Here is a 26,893-nt window from a genome sequence, read left to right on the forward strand (position 1 = left end):
TTCTCTGTCATAGCTCCTATTTGATTACTTCTTTGCTTATCTTCTATTTCTACCAAAGAGCAGTTGAACAGCCGAATACAAATGTGAAGATTTGTCGTCTTGTGTTCAAAAGATATTTTACTGTTAACGTTGCTTAGAAACAACGGTGAATAGACCAGATATCTCCATCTTTACTCCAAACATTTAACCTTGGCATTTAGTTCTGCTAAGAAAAGCCAGTCTCTGCATTGTGTGAGGACATTGTTCTGCAGCATTTCTAGTGTAAATAATATTGGAAAATGTGCTACATGGCTGAAGATATTTTCTTCATCATAGTTACATCCTTTGTTAATATAGCCATGTAGATATAAGGGGAAAACTGTAGGAAGGTTCTGCACTAATTTATTCATGTATTTTATTTTTTGTAAACATTGGCAAACCTCAGTATGTCCTTATAGGATGGATATAGATTTTCCACATACGATTATCAGCATGGAAATGAAAGCAAAGTGCTGCTTATTGAACTGTAGGAAATTTGATCAGGTTTCTTGTTTTGCAAGTGATCACCTCAAAAAAAAAAAATTAACTTGCTGTTTTCCTGTAGTGTACATTCTGAGACTACAATTCCCACAAAGCCTTGCACATCAGATTGTTTGTGATGAGCTGTTCCTCCCTCACGGTACTGATAGGAAGCTGAATCATTTTGCCAGCTAACTAAAAATAGCTGACTTTCACCCTGACCTCTTAGCGCTTTGCACCATACATGTACTGCAAAGAGCAGCTAATGCTGTGTGAAAAGGGCTCACTTAAAATATCCACCACTAATACCCGCAATTGGTTCTCCCCGTGATGTCAAAGAGGAGCGGCGATCAGTGCTATGGCAGCCTTGTGTCTTTGTAAGATATGAGGCTGTATGGTTTTTGCTGTTTTGTTACAGTATGCCAGTGGCACATTGTAATGAATCCTATGTTATAATGCCATATAATGCAATACAGTAGTATTGCAGTATATGGTAGGGACGATCAGACCTATCAAATCGCCTCCCTTTTCCTAGAACTGATATAAAACAAACAGTAAAATCGCAAACATGTTAGGTATTGCCAGATCCCAAAATGCGCGATCTATCAATTGTGAGACACTGAAGGGGTTAACTGTGGATGGGCGGTATGTTTCCCCTAGGTTTTGCTTCTATGCAAGGCCTTAGTGCTGAGGTGGGTTTGTCCAGCACCTTGGACACAGGTGATGGGAACAGCCTAATTAGCCTGGATAAAATGACTCAGCAGAGTTGAGTGGGTTGTCTCTCTGTGGAAGGAGGCTGAGAGGACACAGCTCTGACCTGTGTGTCTGGAGCAGCCACGTGATCTTTGTTTAGTGTGAGTTAGTGGACTATTTGTATAGTTAGCACCCTGACGGGTAGGTTTTCTTTTGTTTATTCAAATACCTGAATGTAAAGGCTGGTTTTATTTTGCTGCAATAAACGCAGGCGAGACCTGTTTGGACTGTACCCTGGTGTCCCTGTCTTGAACTGCATCCCAGCACCACGCTACCACGGTCTCTACTGGGCCAAATCCCCACATATGGTGCTTCGGATTGCGGGCAGTTAAAAAAGACATACACCTGAAAGGCTTGATACATCCTGCAACATTGCATGGCCTGGGTGAAAGCAGCAGGCAAATTGCAGGATACAGCCAAGATGGAGGACTTTATTAAATACCTGCAAGAAGAGGCCAGAGCTAATCGGCAGCAGCAGCAGGAAGAGTCCCTGGCTAATCGGCAGCTGCAGAAAGCCATGCTCCAGCAGCAGGAGGAGAGGTCCCGTCAGCAGCAAGCCATGTTCCAGCTGCAGGAGGAGAGGTCACGCCAGCAGCAGGAGGAGAGGTCCCGCCAGCAGCAAGCCATGTTTCAGCTGCAGGAGGAGAGGTCCCGCCAGCAGCAGGAAGAATCCCGAGCCATGTTCCAGCTGATGATGGAGAAGTTTTCTGGCATGATGGCAGCACCGCAAGCGACGACTACTGAGGGGTCCCATACTGGTCTGCAAGGGTACCCGGTTGTCCAGCATTCCGCACGGGCTGCAGTACAAAAGGCTTTACAAAAAATGGCGACGACCGACGACGTGGAGGCGTATCTCACTGTGTTCGAGCGAGTAGCTGAGCGAGAGGAGTTACCGGCTGAGCAGTGGGCAGATGTCCTGGCACCGTTCCTGACCGGCGAGTCGCAGAAGGCTTACTACGACCTGAGTGAAACGGAGGCCCGTAAGTACCCCCAGCTAAAGGCGGAGATTCTGGCTCGTCTTGGGGTCACCGTTCAAGTTCGCTCCAGCCGGGTCCACCAGTGGGCTTACTCAGAAAAATTACCCCCACGCTCCCAAATGCATGACCTGATCCATCTTGTCCGGAAGTGGCTACAACCAGAGGACTGCACCCCAGCACAGATGGTAGAGAGAGTGGTCCTCGACAAGTTCACCCGTTCTCTGCCCTCTCGGCTCCAGCGGTGGGTTGGACAGGCCGGTCCCACAAAAGCTGAGGAGCTTGTGTCCCTTGTAGAGAGGTATCGGGCTACGGAGGACCTTCTACTTACCTCTCCCACACGAAGCAGTGCCAGTGACAGGGTCACCAAACCAGCTGGTAAGACTGCTACTGCGGAAAAGGGGAGACATGTCAGGTTGGGAGGGGGTTCATTGGGGGGCGTGGATACCCAGAAACCCAGTGAGGCTCGTGACAGAGGTCATGGCCGTATCCAGTGTTGGCGGTGCCATGAAATGGGCCATATTGCTGCCAACTGTCCACTGTCAGTGGAGCCAATGGACTGCAACCAGACCCGGCGAGTGTCACTGTTTGCCCGGCCAGTTCTGGCGGCTGAGTCCGTCACGGATGCAGAACCCCAAGTATGCATGGTCACAATCGGTGGTCACACAGTGGAAGCCTTGCTAGACTCAGGGAGTCTGGTCACCCTGGTGCGGGGAACTTTGGTTGATCCTGGACTATACAGTGGGCGGAGAGTGGGAGTGTTGTGTATACATGGGGACACTCGCGAATATCCCACTGCTGTCATCAACCTACATACCCCTTGTGGTACTGTTACCCATGAAGTGGGGGTGGTGGGGTCCCTTTTTCATGAGGCTATTATCGGCAGAGACTTACCAGTGTTTTGGGACCTCTGGAGACGAAGACCCACCTCAGGTGCTGTTGCAGATAATGGACATCAGGTATGTCCGGCCTTGGCCCCTGAACCCTTTGAGGCCGATGTACACACACCAGCAGTAGGGGTGACCCCATGTGATGAATTCTCTCCCCTAGAGGTCCTAGCTGGTGAGGTCGAGGGCCACGAGGAGGTGGCCGACATGCTGGACCTTGAGATTTCCCGTGACAATTTTGGGGCTGCACAGCTACAGGACCCTACCTTGGTTAAAGCACGGGAGAATGTCAAGGTGATAAATGGGGTGCTCCAAATACCAGGGGCTGATAAAATATACCCCCGAATGGTGATTATTGGGGAACTGTTGTACAGGGTCGACCAGATACGGGGTGAGGAGGTTGAGCAACTTGTAGTACCCCAATCTCACCGTAGGCTGGTGCTAGAGTTGGCACACAAACATGTGCTGGGAGGGCACTTAGGTGCTGAGAAGACCCGAGAGAGGATCCTGCAGCGATTTTTCTGGCCCGGGGTGTGGGAGGAGGTAAACCGGTATTGTAGCTCCTGCCCTGAGTGTCAACTTACTGCCCCGGTCTCCCACTTCAGGAGTCCTTTGGTCCCGCTACCGATCATAGAAGTGCCCTTTGAACGGATTGCAATGGATCTGGTTGGCCCCATAGTCAAATCCTCCAGGGGGCACCAATACATCCTAGTTATCCTGGACTACGCTACGCGGTATCCCGAGGCGATTCCATTAAGGAACACCTCCTCCAAAAATATTGCTAGGGAGCTGTTCCAGGTGTTCTCTCGCACAGGCCTCCCCAAGGAAATCTTGACTGACCAGGGTACCCCATTCATGTCTAGGGTAATGAAGGAGATGTGCAAGTTACTACAGGTAAAACAGCTCCGCACCTCTGTGTATCATCCTCAGACAGATGGCCTGGTCGAGAGGTTTAATAAGACCTTGAAGGGGATGCTTAAGAGGGTGGTCAGCAAAGATGGGAAGGACTGGGATTGTTTGTTGCCCTATTTGATGTTTGCCATACGTGAAGTTCCCCAGTCCTCCACGGGTTTCTCACCCTTTGAGCTGTTATATGGCCGTTCCCCACGTGGGCTTTTGGATGTTGCCAAGGAGACCTGGGAACAGGAGAGGACCCCCCACCGTAGTGTGATAGAACACGTCTCCCTTATGCAGGACCGCATAGCGGCGGTAATGCCCCTTGTAAAGGAGCACATGACAAGGGCACAAGAGGCCCAGTCTAGGGTCTACAATAGGTCAGCCAGACTCAGGACCTTTAACCCAGGCGACAGAGTGCTAGTTCTGGTGCCCACCGTGGAGAGCAAGTTCTTGGCAAAATGGCAAGGACCATATGAGGTCATGGAGAGAGTGGGGAAGGTAACCTACAGGGTATCTCAGCCGGGGAGGAGGAAACCCGAACAGATATACCACGTGAACCTCCTAAAGCCATGGAGGGAAAGAGAGTCCCTGATGGCCATGGGAGTAGAGAAGGCGTCTGTCCCCAAGAAGGGGACACCGGAGGTAGGTGTACCCGATGCCAAGGTGCCTGAAGTACGGATCTCGGAGTCCCTCTCCAGGGCCCAGATTCAGGAAGCGAAGGAGTTTGTGCTCTGAAATGTGGATGTGTTCTCTAAGTTGCCGGGACGTACTTCAGTCATCAAGCATGACATCATAACCGAACCCCACATCCGGGTACACCAAAAACCCTACCGGGTCCCTGAAGCGCGCCGGCTTGCCATATCCGAAGAAGTCAGGCAGATGTTAGACCTGGGGGTTATCGAGGAATCTAAAAGTGACTGGTCGAGTCCTATTGTGTTGATTCCCAAACCTGATGGTTCCCTACGATTCTGCAATGATTTTAGGAAGTTGAACGAGGTGTCCAAATTTGATTCCTATCCCATGCCCAAGGTTGACGAGTTGATAGAACGACTTGGACAGGCTAGGTTCTTCTCCACCCTTGACCTGACGAAAGGGTATTGGCAGGTACCCCTGACTGACAGGGCTAAAGAGAAGACCGCTTTTGTTACCCCTGATGGGCTTTTTCAGTACGTGGTACTCCCCTTTGGGCTACATGGGGCTCCCGCCACGTTCCAGAGGTTAATGGATCTCGTGTTAAAACCTCACCGGAGTTATGCCTCGGCCTACTTAGATGACATCATAGTCTATAGTAACGACTGGGAGAGTCATCTAGCCAAAGTACAAGCAGTGGTAGACTCCCTGAGGGCAGCAGGGCTGACAGCGAACCCCCAAAAGTGTGCACTGGGTCTGGAAGAGGCCCGTTACCTGGGGTACCGTATTGGGCGAGGGGTCATCAAACCCCAAGTAAATAAAGTAGAGGCGATCCAGCAGTGGCCACGACCTTTGAGCAAGAAGCAAGTGAGGGCTTTTCTGGGCATAGTGGGCTATTATCGCCGATTTATCCCCGATTTTGCGACAATAGCGGCACCCCTGACTGACCTGACAAAGGGTAGCAGGGCGGTGATGGTAAAGTGGAGTGAAGAGGCTGAGGGGGCGTTTCAGCGACTTAAGACGGTTTTGTGCGAGGGACCGGTACTGATTACCCCTAACTTCACCAAGACCTTTATTGTGCAGACTGACGCTTCTGACGTGGGCTTGGGGGCTGTCCTGTCCCAAGTAGTGGAGGGTGAGGAACATCCTGTAACATTCCTGAGCCGCAAGCTCACACCTCCTGAAAAGAACTACAGTATAGTTGAGAGGGAGTGCTTAGCGATCAAATGGGCTCTGGAATCCCTGAGGTATTATCTGGTAGGGCGGCAGTTTACACTGGTGACCGATCACTCTCCCCTAACCTGGATGAGTCAGGCCAAGGAGAGGAACGCCAGGGTCACAAGGTGGTTCCTAATGCTCCAGAATTTTAAATTCACGGTGGAACATCGAGCAGGAAAGCTGCATGGGAATGCCGATGCCCTATCCCGTACCCACTGTCTGATGGCCAAAAATGTTCGTCCCCACAGGGTCAAACAGAGGGGGAGGGTATGTGAGACACTGAAGGGGTTAACTGTGGATGGGCGGTATGTTTCCCCTAGGTTTTGCTTCTATGCAAGGCCTTAGTGCTGAGGTGGGTTTGTCCAGCACCTTGGACACAGGTGATGGGAACAGCCTAATTAGCCTGGATAAAATGACTCAGCAGAGTTGAGTGGGTTGTCTCTCTGTGGAAGGAGGCTGAGAGGACACAGCTCTGACCTGTGTGTCTGGAGCAGCCACGTGATCTTTGTTTAGTGTGAGTTAGTGGACTATTTGTATAGTTAGCACCCTGACGGGTAGGTTTTCTTTTGTTTATTCAAATACCTGAATGTAAAGGCTGGTTTTATTTTGCTGCAATAAACGCAGGCGAGACCTGTTTGGACTGTACCCTGGTGTCCCTGTCTTGAACTGCATCCCAGCACCACGCTACCACGGTCTCTACTGGGCCAAATCCCCACACAATATATAAAAGTGGCTGTTCCCGGTGGTGAACCGCAAAATGGAAATAAGCACCCAAATGTCATAAACGCCACTCTTACACTATTTTACATCACCATTTTACACCTTTTTTATAAAAAGTGATCAAAAGGTCGCACAGTCCTCAGAATGGTAGCAATGAAAACGTCATCACGCTATAGGACATTTGCTAAAGAAAATCTACAACAGAGGTCCAGACCTGAAATTGAAATGCTTAAATCCTGTGTTCAGAGATTGAGAATTGTATGTATGCAAATGTCCACATACCTCTATGAGCTGAAAAAACTTAGGAGAATAAATAGGAGAGTAACAGATTCCTTTAAAATGATGTGTGACTAATACATAAATCATGAACAAAATCATTACTACACATTATAGGGCAGCACGGTGGCTGAGTGAGTAGCACTTCTGCCTTGCAGCGCTGGGGTCCTGGGTTCAATTCCCACTCAGGTCAACATCTGCAAAGAGTTTGTATGTTCTCTTGTGTTTGCGTGGGTTTCCTCTGGTTCCTCCGGTTTCCTCCCACACTCCAAAACATACTGGTAGGTTGTTTAGATTGTGAGCCAGGGACCAATTTGGTATGCTTTGTGCAGCGCTGTGTAATCTGTAGGTGCTATATAAATAAAGAATTATTATTGCTGCTGAAGGTGGTTCTCCAATATATTGATTCATGAGATGCTTTGGCAATATTTATTTTTAAATAATGGCATAGCGGAATCATATTTTTGTCTTTGGAAGGTTTTTAAATAAGGTAGATTCAACTAAAGACCGTGCAATTCAAACAGGGTTACTTTCTCTTATGATTGTATCTACTATAGAGGTACTTAGAAACGTTACAAGTTTTCTTATTATAATAATCTATAGGCCGGTTTTCTTCCTACTTCAGTTCAATTTTCATGTCTTAAATTAAATCTTTTTAGCAGTTTCCAATATTGCATTTGGAACAGCATAATGTTCTCGAATACAGAAAAGCTATTATACACATTGTGTATCGGGAGGCAACGTCCTGCATTCTGAAACAATGAATCACATGGAATTGTTATTTGCTATTCAACTTTACATAAAGCTCAATTATCCTCAGACCATGTCATGATTCTAAGCAGGCTCCGAGTAGAGGTTTTCTATTTCTGTGTGGTGTATTTTTTATTGGTATTATCTCAGTAACTGACATGTAATATAATGGGTAGTATCATCAGCGGGTTGTATGAACACATTTGTTCTGCGCTAAAAGAATTTTTGCTCCATTATGTAAATTCAAATGTTATAAAAGCAGCATCCCATAACAGAAAAAAACAAGTGGCCATAACAGTCAGTGAGGTTTCCTAGTCTGTTATAAGAAAGTTCTCTTTATGGAATGTATTTTATTGCCACTTTTAACTTATTGCGTCTTTTTAAATACATTTTTTTTTTTGTCTTTTTCAGGTGTGGATGTTCGTGACTTCGTCCTTTTGAGTAGCATTCAACTGTATTTTACACAAGACAGAATGCCGCCTCCCTCAGATACAGTGAAGGTGGCCATTCAATGGCCTGGAGCTTTCCCAAAGTTAATGGAAATAGATCAGGTAAGTCTTAAAACCATATGTGTTAAAATTGAAAATGTAGACACTGTCTAGATTAGAATACATCACATCTAATGACATTACATGGGCACCACCCATGAAAAAAATATTTTTTTCCCCCAGATGACAAACCCTCATACATCTTTGAAAATAGAAAAAACAAAAAAATTCTGGCTTTTGGAGGAATGTGTGTAAGAAACAGAAACACAAAAATGAAAAAGGGCTGTGAGGGTTAAGGGCTCTAGGACTTTCGCTGTAATCTCCCATCACAAAAAAATAATAATAAAAGACTAATATGATTAAGTGAGTTAAAATGTCCAGTGATGTGAATGGAAAATCAGACGTATGCAATAACAAACAAAGAAACATGTAATTTGAAAGATATTCTCTTCATTCAGGACCAATAATACAAAAAGACAGCACACAAGATAAATAATATCAATAAAAAAGGTGAAAAAACAAAAAATAACATCTCTAGGGAAAGCACAGAATGTGATAGTGTGTGCAGACCTAGCAGTCCAGCCCCCCTCCCCCCCCTTAGATTTTGTCACAGCATTCATGGAATAGAAAACTTTTCATGTAGTTCAACAAAGAACACCAAAACATTAAGACTAAATCCACCATTCACCATGAACATTACAATTACCTGAGCTGCAGGGTGGCTCAGTGGTTAGCATTACAGCCTTGCAGAGCTGGGATCCTGCGTTCAAGTTCCATCCAGGTAAACATCTGCAAAGAGTATGTATGTTTTCTTCGTGTTTGCATGGGTTTCCTCCAGTTTCCTCCCACGCTCCAAAACATACTGGTAAGTCCCCCATGGGGACAGGGACTGATTTGGCAAGCTCTGTGTAGCACTGTGTAATCTGTGGACTATATAAATATTGGAATTACTTTTATTAAAGCAAGTAGTACATCCAAGCTAGGGCAGACACTTAGGGAAGCCACTGCAGGTGGCATTACACTTGGGGTTTCTGCCCCAGCTCCCCAGTATTGTTCAGTGCTCTGTGTTCAGAGACCAGGGGATTTCCTTTAGTTCTTTTATCATTATCAGAATTGTACAGAGTTTTTGACTTTTCTCTTTAATGTTGTTTTTGGGGATTTTCCATGATTATGAAAGTTGATGCTAAATTCTGTACCTTAAAGGGAAAACCTTATGAAAAATCCACTGCATACAATCTTTTGAATTTTCTCAAAGCAAATATATTCAGAAAGATCACATTGCTTTACAGAATAGATCACACTCGCTGCTTTTGAACACTACATTTTACACATTATTCAAAGAAAGAGGCCTTTTAATATAATAAATAAATGAACATCTGCTGAGAATTTCATGTTGTGTCAGATTTCCAGAAATCTCTGTGCAGGGTCAAAGGGTTTCAGATCTTTATGCAGTCTAGGATAGCAAGCTGAGCTATGTGTACTGTATTGGGTACATGCAATGCTTTCAGGGGTACTTGCAAAGGTGTCTACCTACAGCAGCAGCCTGGAGAACAAATGCAGTCCTATGTGCCTCCAAGCTGCTTCCTCTTTCCTCATTTCAGTTTTACCCATACCTTGAAAATGTATACAGGCGGTCCCCTACTTAACAACAGCAGACTTGCACCCGACTTACAGACTTAGATTACCTTATGACAACTCAAAATTTTTAAAATCCTATTGTCACAGAGGCCAGAAAAAGTTTGGCTGGAGTCACAATTATAACATAAACCGTTCCGACTTACAACTTAAACATGTACAAATTCTCACATTTCAATCCTCTAGTGATGTTAACACAATAAATATCATTTTAACCCCTTGTTTTATTGATGTTTTAGCTCCTATCATTCCCTCAGCTGCTCAGTGTAAAATCCACAACCCTAAGTCTGAAGTTACAGGGTCGTGTATAGGGACAACTAAAATTAGGTACAGCAGGATTGATAAAGACAGGTTGGACTTATATCTGTGAAATGCAGCATTTTTGTTAATAACAATGAATTGGAGAATGTGATATTTTGTTATCCTGAGTACATATAAGAAAGTTGTCTTTATGGAAATACCCCTTTAAGAACAAACCTGCAGAACCTATCTTGTACATAACCCCGGGACCGCCTGTATACTATAAAAGATAAAGAGGCACTGGCACTACTAGGTATGAAGGAGTCTTACTTGAAACTGTGCATTCTCTGGGCCTTTTTAAGGAAAACAATGTGGGAAAACATGGTGCCATTGCATAATACAATATTCAAATTGTCCCACAAAAAACAATAAAATATGACTTTTTGAAATCGGTGATGAAAACTTTTTTAAGAAGTTTTTACAATTTTAAATTGGTAAGACCTTTTGGGACTAGATATCCTATAAATATACAGGGTACTATCCAACCTAAAGTTGGTCCTGGGACCCACAAGTTATTTAAGCCTGCAGCTGGTTGGAAAGGTAGGCAGACTCTCTAAAATGTCCCATCTTCACAAGATATGTCAAAAATACCTAATATGTATGGACTTCTCTATTGACAAGTGTATCAAGCAGCCCTGGCATATTTCTTGTACTTGCATTGACTTGAACAGGGACCGCATTTCCCTTTCAAGTAGGGAGTGAGCAGGTAGTCAATAGACCTCAGTGTTCAAGGCAGGTCATAAATCCATAAAATGCTAGAATTGTACAGTGTCTGATACTGGATGGTAAATCTGGCATAGGTTTAAGAATTTTGGCACAATTTAGGTCATTCCTGCTTTTAGCGAGGACACATTCCATTTTTATCTGACGGTGTCTAAAGTGTAAAATGTCTAAAGCGCTTGATAAACGTGATACAGAGCATTATAGACATTATCTGTAAGTAATGTCGACAGGTCTCCAGTTTCTCAACTGATTCTTATGATAGAATTAGATGGAATCTACCACCAAAATCAAGCATGGTCAACCATGGAGCATTACCAGAGCCCCTCCATGCTATAACTTCACAGGCTGCTAACCTGTGCATGAGCAGTTCCACCATCCCACTGTGTGAGATTACAGGCAGAGGTAGGGGGAAGTTCTGAGGGAGGAGGGCGAGACAGTATAACACCCTTTGAAGCTGCAGCATGAAGGGGCTGATAATGCCCCCCCAGAGCCCTTCTTGGTCATTAATATAATTTTAACAGTTGGTTTTAAAAGGAAGGAGGTCATGGATAACAAATATATGAAGATTACCACAGTCCTGGGTCTATAAGTGCCCCAGGTTTTCCATGTTTGGTCATTCTTAAATGGTCCTTAACTTTTCACACAACAATTTTTTTCTCATTTAATCCTAACTCATATTGCTGATTAGCATAGATATGTTATTATCCTGGCCATAATTGTATGTCCCTTTTATTACAATAATCCATTCTAGAAACCCCTGCCTCTGTAGAGAAATCTGTTCATCATTACTTTAATAGATCTCACCTGTTGCAGCAGACAGAATGCAGGAAGCAGGTGGATGATTCCCCTGTACAACCACCTGTAAGAGGTCTCGCAATTCTCCATAATTGCCATTGTAATGGGCTAGAGAATAACATTGTTGTGGAAGTGGTACAATCTATCTTTCTGTAATTTATAGCATAGTATATGTAAATGTTGCTGCGATAGAATGTCATCTAGACCTCCGGTGGCCAGTACAGAGACAGCAAGCCTAATGCACTTAACTCTTGTTCTTCAGTATGTACAATGCTGAAGTTTCATTGACCGCAAATGTGATGCCAACACAATAGAGAACAGATGCTCACAGAAGTCGTCTTTACATGTCTTTTGTGCACAAAACTGCTATCCAATTATGTAAACTCAGACCATTTCCTTTTTGTTTTTCCCCCTCTTTCTTTTTTGTGATATAATTTCTTAAATTACATACTGGGACAATATGCCCCCCTGCTTTAATAAGAGCTACTGAATACAATATGTTAACACCTGCACCTTTATTATCTCCATCCAAAAAGCAATCATTCCTGTTTCTAGGAGAACATTTACTTTATTTTTATAGCTGCATAAAAAAATGTTGTCCTGAAAGGCAGTCTACTCGCAGTTTTGACCATACAATACTGCAGACTCCGGTGGTGTTAAATTCTCAAACCTTTGCATTGAAACTGCTTCCCAGCCCCTCCCAACTTCTCTGCTGTAATGTATAACCAGAAACCTACTCAGACCAGAGGGAGATATGAAGAGAGTTCACAATCCTGGAATATAAATGCATTTTTTACAGTCCTACTACTACTCTCAACACACTCACAGCGCTCCTGGGGTGCTACCTAGCATTCTGATGCTTTGTATAGTCAAATCAGCCAGTAGACTCCCTTTAAGGATCACAAAGATGGCACTGTTTTGGGCTAGCACCACATAAAAAGCAGAGTCTACAGGAATCTATGATCTGCAATTTACATTTTCTCTAGGGAAAGTTGACTGGTACAGACGACTTCCACCTGAATAACTTTTGAAAAATGATTGAATTCTCTATGCATATAGTAACAGCTAAGGGTGCATTCAAATACTGCGGTAAAAGGGAACTTATCAGCAGAAGTAAATCCTAATAAATTACTACCAGTACCTTTTTAAAGCAGATTCATATCTCCCAGAACAAATATCTATTATGGCCAGCTTGGGGCAACTTCCAGAAAATATATTTTAAAGTGATATTGAAATTGGCTATTGAAAGTTGCAGAGACAGAGTTTAGTGCTTAAAGGGGTTGTCCGAGTTAAAAAAAAAAATATATATATATGTGGCCGGGAGCGGGCTGACTAAAATAATAAAGCTGTACTTACCTTCCGGTGCCCTCCGGTATCCAGCGCTGCTGTCGCTCCGGTCCGGGCACCATGTAAACAAACATGGCCGCCGGAGCAGTGCTGGACTCAGCTTCCGGCCGGCCGTGGCCGGGTACGCCTATCCGTCCCTATACACAGCATTGTGTATGGGCGCCGGAAGGTTGTCGTGTCTGGCCGGAAGCTGGATACGGGAGGGCACCGGGAGGTAAGTACAGCTTTATTATTTTAGTCAGCCCGCTCCCGGCTACATATATTTTTTTATCAAAACTCGGACAACCCCTTTAAATCGAGCTCCCCTTACACCTGAATTCCTCTGTCTACCCTCAGTGGTGAAGGGCTTGTGACAACTCTTGATGTCTCAATAGAGAGGGGGAGATTGGTGGACTGTACTGCTTGACTTGGCACTGCACTCTCTGTGCCAATGACATCCACATGCTCCTCCAGTCACTGATATGGGAGTGGTTATCACAGAGGGGGCATGGATATAGAAGTAAGAGCATGGCCCTCTTCATCCCCTGAAGCCACCAGGGCAGGATGTCACAGGAAGTCCTGCTGGCAATGTGTTGTGTGACCCGTAGCTCCTAGGGACTGCACCGAACATTTACCAAGGGTTGCCCACTGATACACATATTTGCCAGTATAAGACCCTAATAGGGTTGCCGATATTTTACCCTTTTAAATGTTTGTATTTGTGGCCAGTGCCTTGGCAAACTTTGTGTAGTCCAAGGCTTTCGATAACGAGAAAATCATTTATGTTAATTCAGCTTTTTAAGAAGCTAAGATTTCTGTGACTGTGAGTCTTAAGAAACATTATTGGGCTTTATCCGAGTACAAGACAGAGAGCTGCTTTAGACAAACTGCTGAAAGCAGGAGAAATGTAGGAGGAAATGAAAAGCAGAGGAACATTTTTCATTTAGAAAAAGTATATTGCAAAGTTTACTATTATCATCTGGACTGTTTGAGTAATGAATTCTCAATGTTACCACTCCTAAAAGTTGCCTTCATTTTTTATCTTCTAGAAAAAGCCTTTATCTGCAATAATAAAGGAAGTAAGCGATGGGTAAGTGCATTTGGCAAAATTAATTTTAATCATTGTAAACCAAAAATGACATGCCTAGAATAGTAAATAAATATGTTGGCATACTTCCTTCCTAATTATAATTGTTAACAGTAATTCTTTTACAAAATTTACTTAAAGGGGTCTTATCTTATTACCCATCTACAGGATGGGGTTAAATGTGTAATCAATGGAGATCAGTCACACAAGCTTTTTGGAAGAAATCGAACTCTGGATATGCTGATACCAAGCAAATATATTTCTATATGGGAAAAAAGTCTTAAAAGGATCCCCTGTTTCAGAACTACATATTCCCAAGGATTCCAGTCTCAATCATACCGAAATGATAACCCATCCATCGATTATATGATCAGTTTATTGCTCATACAAATGTTTATTTAAACCATTGACCAGTATATATAAAGTTATAGGCAAAAAGTAAACAACATTTTTTTTTAAAGTATAGGAATCATATGGGACTAATATCCACCTTTTTCTAAGATAGATCAATCTAACAAGTGGCATCAACTTTTTTCATGAACACCTTTTAGTATTAGAGGTCTTATTTTGGTTTGTCTTATTCATGACCAACCCATAGAACAGGTCATTAAAATCTCTTTACATTTTCCCAATGCATGCACCCTCAGCGGCAATCACAGCAGTACAAACAATGGGAATTCTTTCAAGGTGCCTTTCTTTTTGTCAGCTCCAGTGGCAACCCCCTTTAGTTTTACTAACTCCTAAAGGTGGTTTAAAGGAAATCTACAATCAAAAATGTACTTGGATAAAACAGGGCCACTTACTCATAGATGTAGGAACCGTGATTGTGGTAATCTTCTTATATTTGTCATCTATGGCTGGCCTCTTTCCTTCTAAAATAAACTTTTAAAATTAGACTGATAATGCTGAAGCACTACTGGGGCGGTTCCCCACCCTGTGTTGCAGATTCACAGGCTGTTAGAATGTCTCGCCCTCCCCTCCAGCACAGAGTGGGAGGGGGAAGTGCTTTTTGGCCACTGTAACCACTTGTGAATCTGCAGCATGGAAGACCTCGCCCCCCCCCCCCAAGTAGCCCTTCTAGCTCATAAGCATAATTTTTAAAGTTGATATAGAAGGAAGGAGGTCGTGGTTATCAAATATAAAAAGATTACCACAGTCGCAGTGCCAGGATCAATGAGTAAGTGCCCGATTTCCTCTAACACTGATTTTATAGCATTTTTTCTTTTTAATTTGAAGATGAAACCAGAAGTCATTCCTTTATATTTTCAATTTCTTTTAAATCCAATTTTTTCCTTGGCCACAAAACTTGTATAGAAAAACGTTCCACAAAACAATGAAGAATTGAATAGAATACATGTAACTTTATTTATAATATTTTATCATCTTGGAAAAACTGACACAAAGCTCTTTTTCAGTTTATTCTTATCATTTAAAAACTCTTCAAACATTCCTAAGATGGCTTTTTTGTGCTGGCCTTATATTCACAAAGGATGATTGTTTTTAACTTGTTGTTTCAACTGTGTTACAACTTTTTATTTAATTCTTGGATCAGTAGTTTGTAACATACAAATTTAATTAGTGTAAATGACATATGTTTTTATGGTCAAAGTGTTAAAGTGCAGGTTCTTATTTGGCAATGCTTCCACTCAAGGGTGGGTGTTTTTATGTTACACCCATACTATATTTTTTTATATGCAGTGCTGTCCTAAGAGATAGAAATAAAACACGAATCCTGTCAAACTGCATACAATGTTCCAGTGCAGGGGGTGGTTAAGCATAAAAACTTATCTTTGGATACTATAAGTTTATTAAACACTGTTTTGATGTAAAGTAATGTATAGCCAGACACACATATATGTGTATGTGTATATATATATATATATATATATATATAGAAGTATGTGTGTGTGTGTGTGTAAAATGAGTTTATTAGGGCAGTGATTAAACTTAGAGGTTCGCCACTAATATAAAATTTTAGCAGGGGTGTGCTCCATCCACAGATATGGGAGTCACTATTGTGGAGGGGGCAAGCAGACTGTAATGACTGTACAACCCCTTCCATCTGGCGGTAGACAACAGGACACAAGATGTCACAGGAAGTCCTGCTGTTGGTGGGTCACGTGACTACACAAGGACTCGTGTCATATAGTGGACAACCGTCTTTCAGTTTTCTTAAAATCTATGGAAAGCTTTGTGCAGTTGATATCAATAAACACATATGGTGCTATGTTTTTTGCATTTAGCTTTTCTTGCCATGCATTCTTAAATCATCAAATCCATATTGCAGCCTCTTCTGCATTCATTGTTTCGGCTGTGGTCACATGTTATCTGATTTCTATTTGTATCTCCAAATTCCCTCCATTCCCTCTGCATAGCTATTATGTCAATATATAATGCCAGGGGATTCTGATCTCTATCCTGTGTTACACTAATATACAGAAATTGAAAGAGAGAAATTGTCTTTCATCTACCGATGCTGCTCGACATTGGAGATGAAAGAGTGGTTAGTGATTAAAGGGAACCTGTCATGACAATTTGGACACTAAACCATGCACAGGTCTTTATGGACTGGTGGTTTAGTGTTTTAAATCGCCCAGTATGATTTTTAAGCAAGCGCTTGAAAAAAAACCAAAACTATATACTCTTCTCGTTCCCTTTTGTGCCTGCATATTGTGGCAAGCAAATCAGTAGAGGACACCCTGGCTTCATTGCAAAAGAGCTGTACGTATGGCGCATGCACAATGGAGCATGTGTAGTTGCTTTAGGGTCCCAAATCGATCTGACAGATCCTCGTTAAGTATTGCAAAGTGGGATTGGTGCAGCAGGATTTAGCTATATCAGACTGAGCCGTGAGATGGGGTGTGTGGCTAAACAGAAGGGTGTGCTGTAGCTTGTGATGGTAGGAAATTTTTAATGCATCCCTATTGGTAAAATGATTTTAGATGGATAGATCCTATATAAAGAAGCTGTGATCATCACATATTGTAACTAACAGAGTTACTATTATTCTTTGTTATCCTACCTGTGATGGAATTGAGACGATGACAGAAAAGTGAATTCTGCACACAGGACAGTAGGTGACAGGAGATGCCTAGTGTAAAACCTGGAAATTTAAAAATGATCATTACCAATAATTCTATAAATGTAACATGTCACTATCGGCTCCCAGATTAGATATAATCTAAAATTAGGTGAATTACCGATGTCCTGTGTACCCTGTGTGCAGTTACAGAGGAATGGGGGAGCATTGTAGGTCAAGTCAGAGTGGGAAACATTGGGCAGGGAAGTCGAAACTGTATATTTTATAATTGTAGATCCAGACAAATTTTTTTTTGGGGCTCCAGTGACAATTGGAGTTTCAAAATTTTTAGCTGTAATGGGTCCAAGGATTATAAATAAAGCTTCATTGCAGACACTTAGTAAAGCATCCAGAGAGCTTCACCAGAGGTCACAGTGGGCGGAGGGGTCCGTCTGTAACTATGGGTCGTCTGTAAGTAGGGTTTCCTTAAGTAGGGGACCGCCTGTATTTCTAAAAAACCTAAATGTGGATTTCTCCTAAATAGATGAATGCCTTTTTTAAAATATAGTAGTGACTAGCACATTTTATAATGATTTTAAAACAAAAACCAGCTTTACTAACTGCAAGCAAAATCCTGATCATGTAACCCGTATAGTTGCCCAATGGCCATTAAACCAAAGATAAGGTGACCACCACACACTGCAAAAAAGAAGAAAGACAGCAACCTGTATAGCTTCTGGACACTAGTTTAGGTGATGCACGCAGCCCAAGATCCTGGTGTATAAGATTGTATGAAAAAAGAAGCAACGTTTGATTCTCCATGAATCTTTGTCATGCATGCTTGACAAAGATTCATGGTGAATCGAAACGTTGCTGATTTTTTCAGGTTTGTGTGAATAAAGGCTTATTGCCTTCTTCATTACATCGGATGCTGTGGCTTTTTCTTATCTTGGGAGCGCCACAAAGTCATACAGTGATTAGTGGATGGCGGTTTTCAGCGCACATTTGATACAATGGTGTGAATTTATTAAAAAGAACTCTGTAGCGATGTCATCAGTCTTAATTGTAACTTTAAAACAAATCATTCTTTGTGCCCTAAGACAATTGAATACCGTATGTATTTACATTTTTTCCATGCATCTCTCTTATTGGAGATAAAGCAACAAAATGCAATGCACAAATCTGCTAATCATTACATGGAGTTCTTTGGATGCTTTGATTATAAAAACAAACTGCAACTTTTTATTATTAAACTAGTGAATGAGAACTTTACAGTGTTTGACAACTAACATGAATCATTTAAATTTTTTAGCTGGTCAATTATTCAGAATCATGAAGACCTGGCACTCCAGTATGCTGAAGGCTCTGGATTTTATATAACAGAAAAAGTAAGTATGAGTTCCTAAGGCTAATTTGTTTTCTGTTTAGATTGTTTGTTTATTTCAGAACTGCTTTGTACTTGCAAAAGTTTGACATTAAAGAGAACCTGTCATGCAAAATAACCCCCCTAAACTAAATATATTTTCATAAACTGCCATTAGAAAGCATTGCCTCTATCCCTTCATTGTCCCTCTACATGCCTGTAAACCTAAGCAATGAGGTCCTTAATCTGTATACAAATGACCTGTGAAATGTCCAATGAAGCATTAACATATTCAAGTTGTCCAGCTTATTCATGAGTGGGAGGTACAGCCACACCCCCAGGGCTTGACTGACAGCTGCTCCATGTGCTTGCACGTGGCCATGCCTCCTGCAGCCTGTGTGTGCATGTGTGTGTGTATGTGAAAGATACAACAGCTCCAGGATGCAGCCATGTTATAGCAGAACATGTCAGGTACTTGTGTAGCTGATGTCTGTGTCTCTGTGTATTAGGAGGATGCAGCATGTCAGCAGATACACTAACTATGCTTTACTATACATTACACACAGACATGAGCAGAGGGAGGAAAGGGGAGGGAGGAAAGGGGAGGGGGGACAGGGGGGACATCACTGCCTCTGAATATGATTTTATAATGATTAATGTATGAATTGACTAGATAAAGGCTGGGATGGGATCCTTGGGAGCTGCTCCAACAGGTAGAGGTGACAGAAATAGTGACAGAGACCTGATGACAGGTGTCCTTTAATGGTGTTTGGTTCCATGGTGTCTATAAAATACGTTGACTGTCTATGATTTTGTGGATAAGTTGTCTAGAAAAAAGAAAAGTGTTTTTATTCCTGGAACCATATGCAACAACAGCAGAAACACCAATGCCAAGGCTGTCTCTGGTGACAAGATGGATAACTGGCTGTTTGCAGGATGTGGCTCTGGCCTAGATGGCTTCCTCAGGCTTGAGGCTGGGGCACACCAAATGTCTCCTTGGCTTTGGAGCTGGATGAAGCTCTGTAGCCCTTAAAGCCTGTGTGCTGGCTTTCTGTATCTCCCCTGCTTAACACTGCTACATCACTTATCCTCTGATAATCCACACCAGAACTAGGGCGAAACCCATATTATTAACTTAATACTTAAATGGTCCCCTTCTACCATATGAGAGTAGTCATAATAAATAACAATCATACATATTCAAATATCATAATGAAAACATTGCAAGTGCAGGTAAGACCAGCTGGTGGCATTGGTATTTCACCTCACTCATGGGCTTAAAAGGAATAAATTGAGCCCGCGTGATGTGACTGGCAAGAGTAAAGTGACTATCTCCCCCAGCACCACAGGGGTTACACACACTTTTATAGGGACCCCACTCTGGGTCAATACACTAGTACGAGGCCAATTCTAGTCTTTTTGCTGCCTTAGGCGATACCTGAAATGCCCCCCCCCCCCATATTAATATATTATACATCACTCTTCATCTATTGAAGTGTACAGCACCCCTCATTAAAGTATTGTTCCCTTTAAAGGTTGTGAAGGACCTTTCCTGATGCAGTGAGGTACAGTACAAGCACTGTGCATCACTGCATCATGAACACACCAGTCTTTTTGAGACTCACACGCCACTGTCAAAAGTATCAAAGTATGCAAGACTAATAAATTCTGAACACAGATAGTGATTGCCGGCAGATGAACCTTCATTAAGTTGATAGCTACACATGTATGATCGGCTTGTTTTGCGCATACATATGTAATAAATGGAGAGAAAGCAGAAGAGCATCTGAACATAACACTGTGCCCCATATGTATGTTGGCAAGCCAGACATTATTGTGGCGAACGTTCATAAAACTGAGTGACCAGAAAACAACCGCTGCACTCAGTTTTGCGCATGCAGGGAGCGCCAGATTATTTCTTCCAGTCTTCATTTATCCGGTGCACTTTGCCTCACTATTAATTTGCCATAGTGAGTGCCATGGGCCTTTATAAGCAGCTTACCACATGCATATACACATCCCCGGGACACTCTTACTACGTGCATATACACATCCCAGGGACACTCTTACTACGTGCATATACACATCCCACAGACACTCTTATTACATGCATATACACATCCCACAGACACTCTTACTACGTGCATATACACATCCCACAGACACCCTTACTGCATGCATGTACACATCCCACAGACACACTTACTACATGCATATATACATCCCACAGACACTTACTACATGCATATACACATCCCACAGACACACTTACTACATGCATATACACATCCCACAGACACTCTTACTAGGTGCTTCTACATATCCCAGACACGCTTACTACATGCATATACACATCCCACAGACACGCTTACTATGCGCATATACACATCCCACAGACATGCTAACTACATGCATATACACATCCCACAGACACTCTTACTACATGCATATACACATCCCACAGACACACTTACTACGTGCATTTACACATCCCACAGACACTCTTACTACATGCATATACACATCCCACAGACACTCTTACTACATGCATATACACATCCCACAGACACGCTTACTACGCGCATATATACATCCCACAGACCTTCTTACTACGTGCATATACACATCCCACAGACATGCTTACTATATGCATATACACATCCCACAGACACGCTTAATAGGTGCATATAAACATCCTACAGACACGCTTACTACATGCATATACACATCTCACAGACATGTTTACTACGTGCATATACACATCCCAAAGACACGCTTACTACGTGCATATACACATCCCACTGACACGCTTACTACATGCATATACACATCCCACAGACACGCTTACTACGTGCATATACACATCCCACAGACACTCTTACTACGTGCATATACACATCCCACAGACACTCTTACTACGTGCATTTACACATCCCACAGACACTCTTACTACATGCATATACACATCCCACAGACACGCTTACTACATGCATATACACATCCCACAGACACGCTTACCACATGCATATACACATCCTACAGACACGCTTACTATATGCATATACATAACCCAGACACGCTTACTACATGCATATACACATCCCACAAACACGCTTACTACGCACATATATACATCCCACAGACCTGCTTACTACGTGCATATACACATCCCACAGACATGCTAACTACATGCATATACACATCCCACAGACATGCTAACTACATGCATATACACATCCCACAGACACACTTACTACGTGCATTTACACATCCCACAGACACACTTACTACATGCATATACACATCCCACAGACACGCTTACTACATGCATATACACATCCTACAGACACGCTTACTATATGCATATACACATCCCACAGACACGCTTAATAGGTGCATATACACATCCTACAGACACGCTTACTACATGCATATACACATCTCACAGACATGTTTACTACGTGCATATACACATCCCAAAGACATGCTTACTGCATGCATATACACATCCCACTGACACTCTTACTACATGCATATACACATCCCACAGACACGCTTACTACGTGCATGTACACATCCCACAGACATGCTTACTACGTGCATGTACACATCCCACAGACATGCTTACTACGTGCATAAACACATCCCACAGACACGCTTACTACGTGCATATACACATCCCGCAGACACGCTTACTACGTGCATATACACATCCCACAGACACGCTTACTACGTGCATATACACATCCCACAGACACGCTTACTACGTGCATATACACATCCCACAGACACGCTTACTACGTGCATATACACATCCCACAGACACGCTTACTATGTGCATATACACAAATACACATCCCATATATATTCATATTATGCACAGATACATGCAATACACTCATATCAAAAATAACTACTTACATTTTTTTCTGATGATGCAGCAGCTGGGAGATGGAGGAGGCTGAAGAGCAGCTGGGGGGGGGGGGTCATAAGATAATACTGGGCCACTGATGAGGAAGTGCGCAGCTGAGGGGAGACAAAAGTGTGGGCTGCTGGAGGGGTCAGCTTCAGGGAGGGGGTTGGGCTTCTGTTGCATCACTTTCCTGTCCTCCTGTTCGGCTTCCTGTGTCACTGTTAATTCTTCCCTCCTGTAAACTACCAGAACAGTGCAAGAGAGGTAGGGGAGACAGCAGCAGCACACAGAACAAGTCTGCTGACTGCCGGCAGAAGCTCTGAGCTGGTGGGCGGGGCTTACTCTCCCGAGGATCAGCTGTATGTGGAACTGCTGCGCCAAGCAGCACTATTCCTGCTGGACATCACAGGAAGCCAGCAGGGGCATCCAGAAGCACTACACATGCATGCATACGGTGATTGGGCTGTGCACCGCCACCTCCCTCAGGGTTCTGTCATCTGCCGCCTGAGGCAGGATTTTCATCCTGCCTCAAGGCAGATGCAGCCCTGCACTAGTAGTGTATGTTATTGACTCTAAACACTATAAAATGACACTAGATAACCCTTCCGTTTGCTATTTTGTATGCAGCTTTTATCACATGCACTTCACCAAATATTTGGTGAAGATTTTTTTCTTTTAATTAACTTTGCTTTATATGTATTTTTTATCTGCACTGTCTGCTCTAATGCAACTGTGAAATATATTTTTCCAGCCAACTGGATAAAAGAGTTCAAGGTAAACATAGGAAAAAGGAACTTGTGGTTTGGTCTGGTTAGGAAATTTTGTTTTTCCACAGATAATGACAGCAGTTACATCATCATTTTCTGGAATTTATAATTCCCTCAGCCTTTGCGGCTGTGTTCACTTTTAACTGCTCATTGCAAAACACTTTTAGCAATGTTCTCTTAGGGTGTCAGTGACAACACTTTTAGATAAGAATAAGTTATTTGTTTATTTTGCAGTAAGCTACTGTCTGGAAACAATTTTTATTCTTTATGGACAACCCCATTAACAAATTTTGGCTAGGAGTTTCTTTTCTCCTGACAAAGACATGCACACACCTTTTAATTTCTGTTTCACCATTATTTATAAATAAAACAGACTACTAATGATAGGAATAACACTACACCACACTATAAAATCTTAGTACCAGCTTTTTATTTGTCTCACCCCAAAGATACTTGCCCGTGCAAGTAAAGAACATGGCAGTGGCACCCAGTACAGTTGCTTTTCATTATCTTGTATGCCAGTATCCTTTGTAGATCCATTTTCATGATTACACTTTACAGTTGGTGCAGATAGTGTTGTCACGTGAATGTGTGATAAAAAATGTGTCATAGTGTGATGCATTAGCATCACTATCTATAATAAGTATTGTTATGAATGTAATAGATGAACATGTCTAGATTTCGAAGATACTTCATAGTCATATGTCTAAATGAAGAAATTATCATAATCTCACTAAAACTGAAATAACCAAATATCTGCTTTTCAGCTAGAAATTTTAAGACCTTCACAACCTGCAAAATATAGTAATTAAACCAATTAAAAAGGAAAGGTACCCCTCAAACCTATATATTTCTTGAAAGCAGACAAGCAGGCGATTGCAAAAAACGGCAATGTTTGCCCAGCTCCCAACAGCATGCAAAAATTATTTTTAAAAAAATCCACTTTAGAAAAATTAATAATGTAAAAACATCAGTAGACGTCCATAGTAAAAAGAAACTGATGCCTTTCGAACCAATAGGTTCTTAGTCGTAGCCGGAACCAGGCCATTGCATTTGTTTTGATAAGAACTGACAGCCCGTACCACCATCATGCAACTTTATGACAAACACAAATTATTGAAAAGAAAATGCAATGAAAACATCACCACCTGTATACAAAAATATCTTTTTAAATAATACACACAACCACCTTCATGCAACTTTGCAGCAAAATGTAAATGAAAATTCTAAATTTCCACTTAAATCTGTACAAATCTTGTGTAGTTTTATAAAGAAAATATGCTCTCCTAAAAACAGGTAGATGTACATATCCCTTATGTGTGTATTCACCAAATTATGCAGCTAAAGGAACATTAAATCCACATGTGTCACCAAACTTTTTTTGCTGAAAATTTCATTGAGCTTCACATAGATAGATTATTGTATGCTCCCTGACACAGCGGTAATCCAAATATAAAAACTATTTATCTAGAAACAAATCTAAAAGTAACTTTTAGATGTGCACCATTGTAGCCGTGTAATAACTGAACCTGAGTCAGAACGGCAAAACATAGTTAGAAATAATGGTGGGATGGTTTGAAATAATGTGTGTGTGTTTTTTGGACATGTTCTGGGTTGCAGTGTTAATATGTAGCTTCATTAGACGAAGAGGATTGAATGTTCATACTCGTTTTACATAGAAAAAACAATCACTCAAGCCAGTATTCTGGCTAAACAAAGCCATTAAAAGCTTTCCTATAACAATCATATGATTCTATTAAGAAAAACAATGGCTTTGGGATATGGAAATATAGCAATGCATGTGATGTGTTCTGTAAACAATGGGAATAGAAGGAAGTTTCATGTGATATCACTTTACTGTTTTAGAATCGCAATGAAATTAAAAATGGAGCCATTCTACGGCTGACGTCCTCACCTGTAAGTACTAATTTACCTTTTGATTCTTAAAGGGAACCTGTCACCAGGAGACCCATTTACTCCCCCAGTTCCCACAGAGCATAGTACATACACTGCCAAAGTGATTTTGTATTAAAAATTGGTTTTACAGAAAAAAAGATATGTTATATTGTACCTTTCATTAGCATATGCTGTGTGACTAGGCAGTTGCCTTTTGGGAGGAGCTGCAAAGGAGCAGTCCCCCCCCCACCCTTGGGAAATTGCTTCTCCATGTGACCTTTTCAAATATATGAGAACACTCATCACTGGGCTTAGCGACGCCCCCTGCTCCTCTACAGCTAATCAGTGTTGGGAGTTATTCATATATTTGAAAAGGTCACATGTTTCCCAAGGGGGAGGGGGGGGCTGCTGCTTTCCAGACCCTCCCATTTGGCAACTGCCTAGTCACACAGCAGATGCTAATGAAAGGTACAATATAACATATCTTTTTTTTCTGTAAAACCAATTTTTAATACAAAAACACTTTGGCAGTGTATGTGCTATACTCTGTGGGGACTGGGGGAGTGCTAAAAATGGGTCTCCTGGTGACAGGTTCCCTTTAAACATCTTGTATTAAATTACCTTCTATGATTTGTAAGGCATATTTACGGTGAACACCATTTAATAATTTATAAATGTCATCTGTGGTTATCTTGAGTAGAGCACTGCATTATGTCTAGGTCTTTTTCCAGAAACACTTGCCTTTTTTTGTAAATTTAAGTTTTTATGTTCTTTGTGTCACTATCTGTGTTGAATAAAAAGTACAGTATCCTGCAATTTGTTCTCTGGCTACAAGACTTCATATTACAAGTAGGACTACAGCAAGCGAATAACACATAGAAAAACACAATTCCATCCACTACTAAGAATTGGTCATGTCACCGCATAGTTACACCTCCTGTCTACACAGAGCATGCTGGGATATTTCTTGAAAGACCTCAATGAGATTGTTCAGGACTAATGCTGCCTTTGGCTATGGGGCAGTTGTAAAGCATATCAGCTTTTAAAAAAACTTTATATTATGTACATAAATAAGAGAGTGTTTTCTTCCTTATTATTTTCCATCAGGTTTTATGTGTGTACTCTCTGTATGATAAAAAAATGTACTGATCTACAGTTCTTTGTGTCTGTGCTTAGACTCACACTGCACAAAAGCTCCATGAGAGGGTACAGTCTTCAAGTATGGACGTCAAGCTAGAAGCACTAAAGGATTTGGCCAAGTCTTCAAGAGATATCACATTTGCTCAAGAGTTCATAAACCTGGATGGTATTTACCTTCTCACACAAATGGTGGAGAGTGGCACAGAGTAAGTTTCCTCCAAACATTCTTATATTCTAGAACAAGGCTGTTTTTTTTTTCTCTCGATACCACAGGGCTAATGTATTAAAACTTTTCTGCTGTGGCCAATGCTGATACTTTTTGAAAAGTTGATGCTTTTGAGGCCACAATGTTCGGATACTTGAACTTGATATATTGGCCGCCATTGTACTTGTAGGTTTTAAAATGCTCAAATACAAATATGGTTACTTATGTCTTATACTGTCTGCTTGGTCTAGATTTGTACAGACCCTTTTTTAAGGAGCAAATATGCTCCTCTTCTTTTTCATATGTTTCAAATGAATTCCCAGCAGGCTATGGTCATAAATAAGACACTTACATATGCAACAAATTAATGTTTATGTTATTACTTTCTTTTATACAGAACCAACTATATGCCCATCATACACATATTCCTGGCAACACTAGCCTATTGTACTTGTAATAAAACATAGAATAGAAGAGCATATAGCCACGAGTCCAGCACGATGCGCTTGGAGGTAAAATCACTTCTTTATTTTTCAAAGGTTAAAAACTCCCATAGGGAACATCACAGCAAGCGTCACAGACCGACGCGTTTCGACACAGCTGTGTCTTTATCAAGGTCTAATAAAAAGAAAA

At 41.9% G+C, this 26,893-nt stretch overlaps 1 protein-coding gene across 2 annotated transcripts in view; it reads left to right on the forward strand.

The window, feature by feature from the left end:
• Nucleotides 1-26,893, forward strand: part of ELMO1 (engulfment and cell motility 1) — a 222,522-nt gene that overhangs the window by 40,218 nt on the left and 155,411 nt on the right. For both annotated transcript variants that reach the window (XM_072153299.1, XM_072153300.1), the window contains exons 2-6: nt 8,015-8,154; nt 13,920-13,960; nt 18,289-18,364; nt 24,886-24,936; nt 26,092-26,261. In XM_072153299.1, coding sequence (XP_072009400.1) covers nt 8,077-8,154; nt 13,920-13,960; nt 18,289-18,364; nt 24,886-24,936; nt 26,092-26,261 — 416 coding nt within the window. In that variant the 5' untranslated portion in view covers nt 8,015-8,076. The remainder of the gene's footprint in view (nt 1-8,014; nt 8,155-13,919; nt 13,961-18,288; nt 18,365-24,885; nt 24,937-26,091; nt 26,262-26,893) is intronic.

The sequence above is a fragment of the Engystomops pustulosus genome, chromosome 5, assembly GCF_040894005.1.
Source record: "Engystomops pustulosus chromosome 5, aEngPut4.maternal, whole genome shotgun sequence".
Taxonomy (NCBI): domain Eukaryota; kingdom Metazoa; phylum Chordata; class Amphibia; order Anura; family Leptodactylidae; genus Engystomops; species Engystomops pustulosus.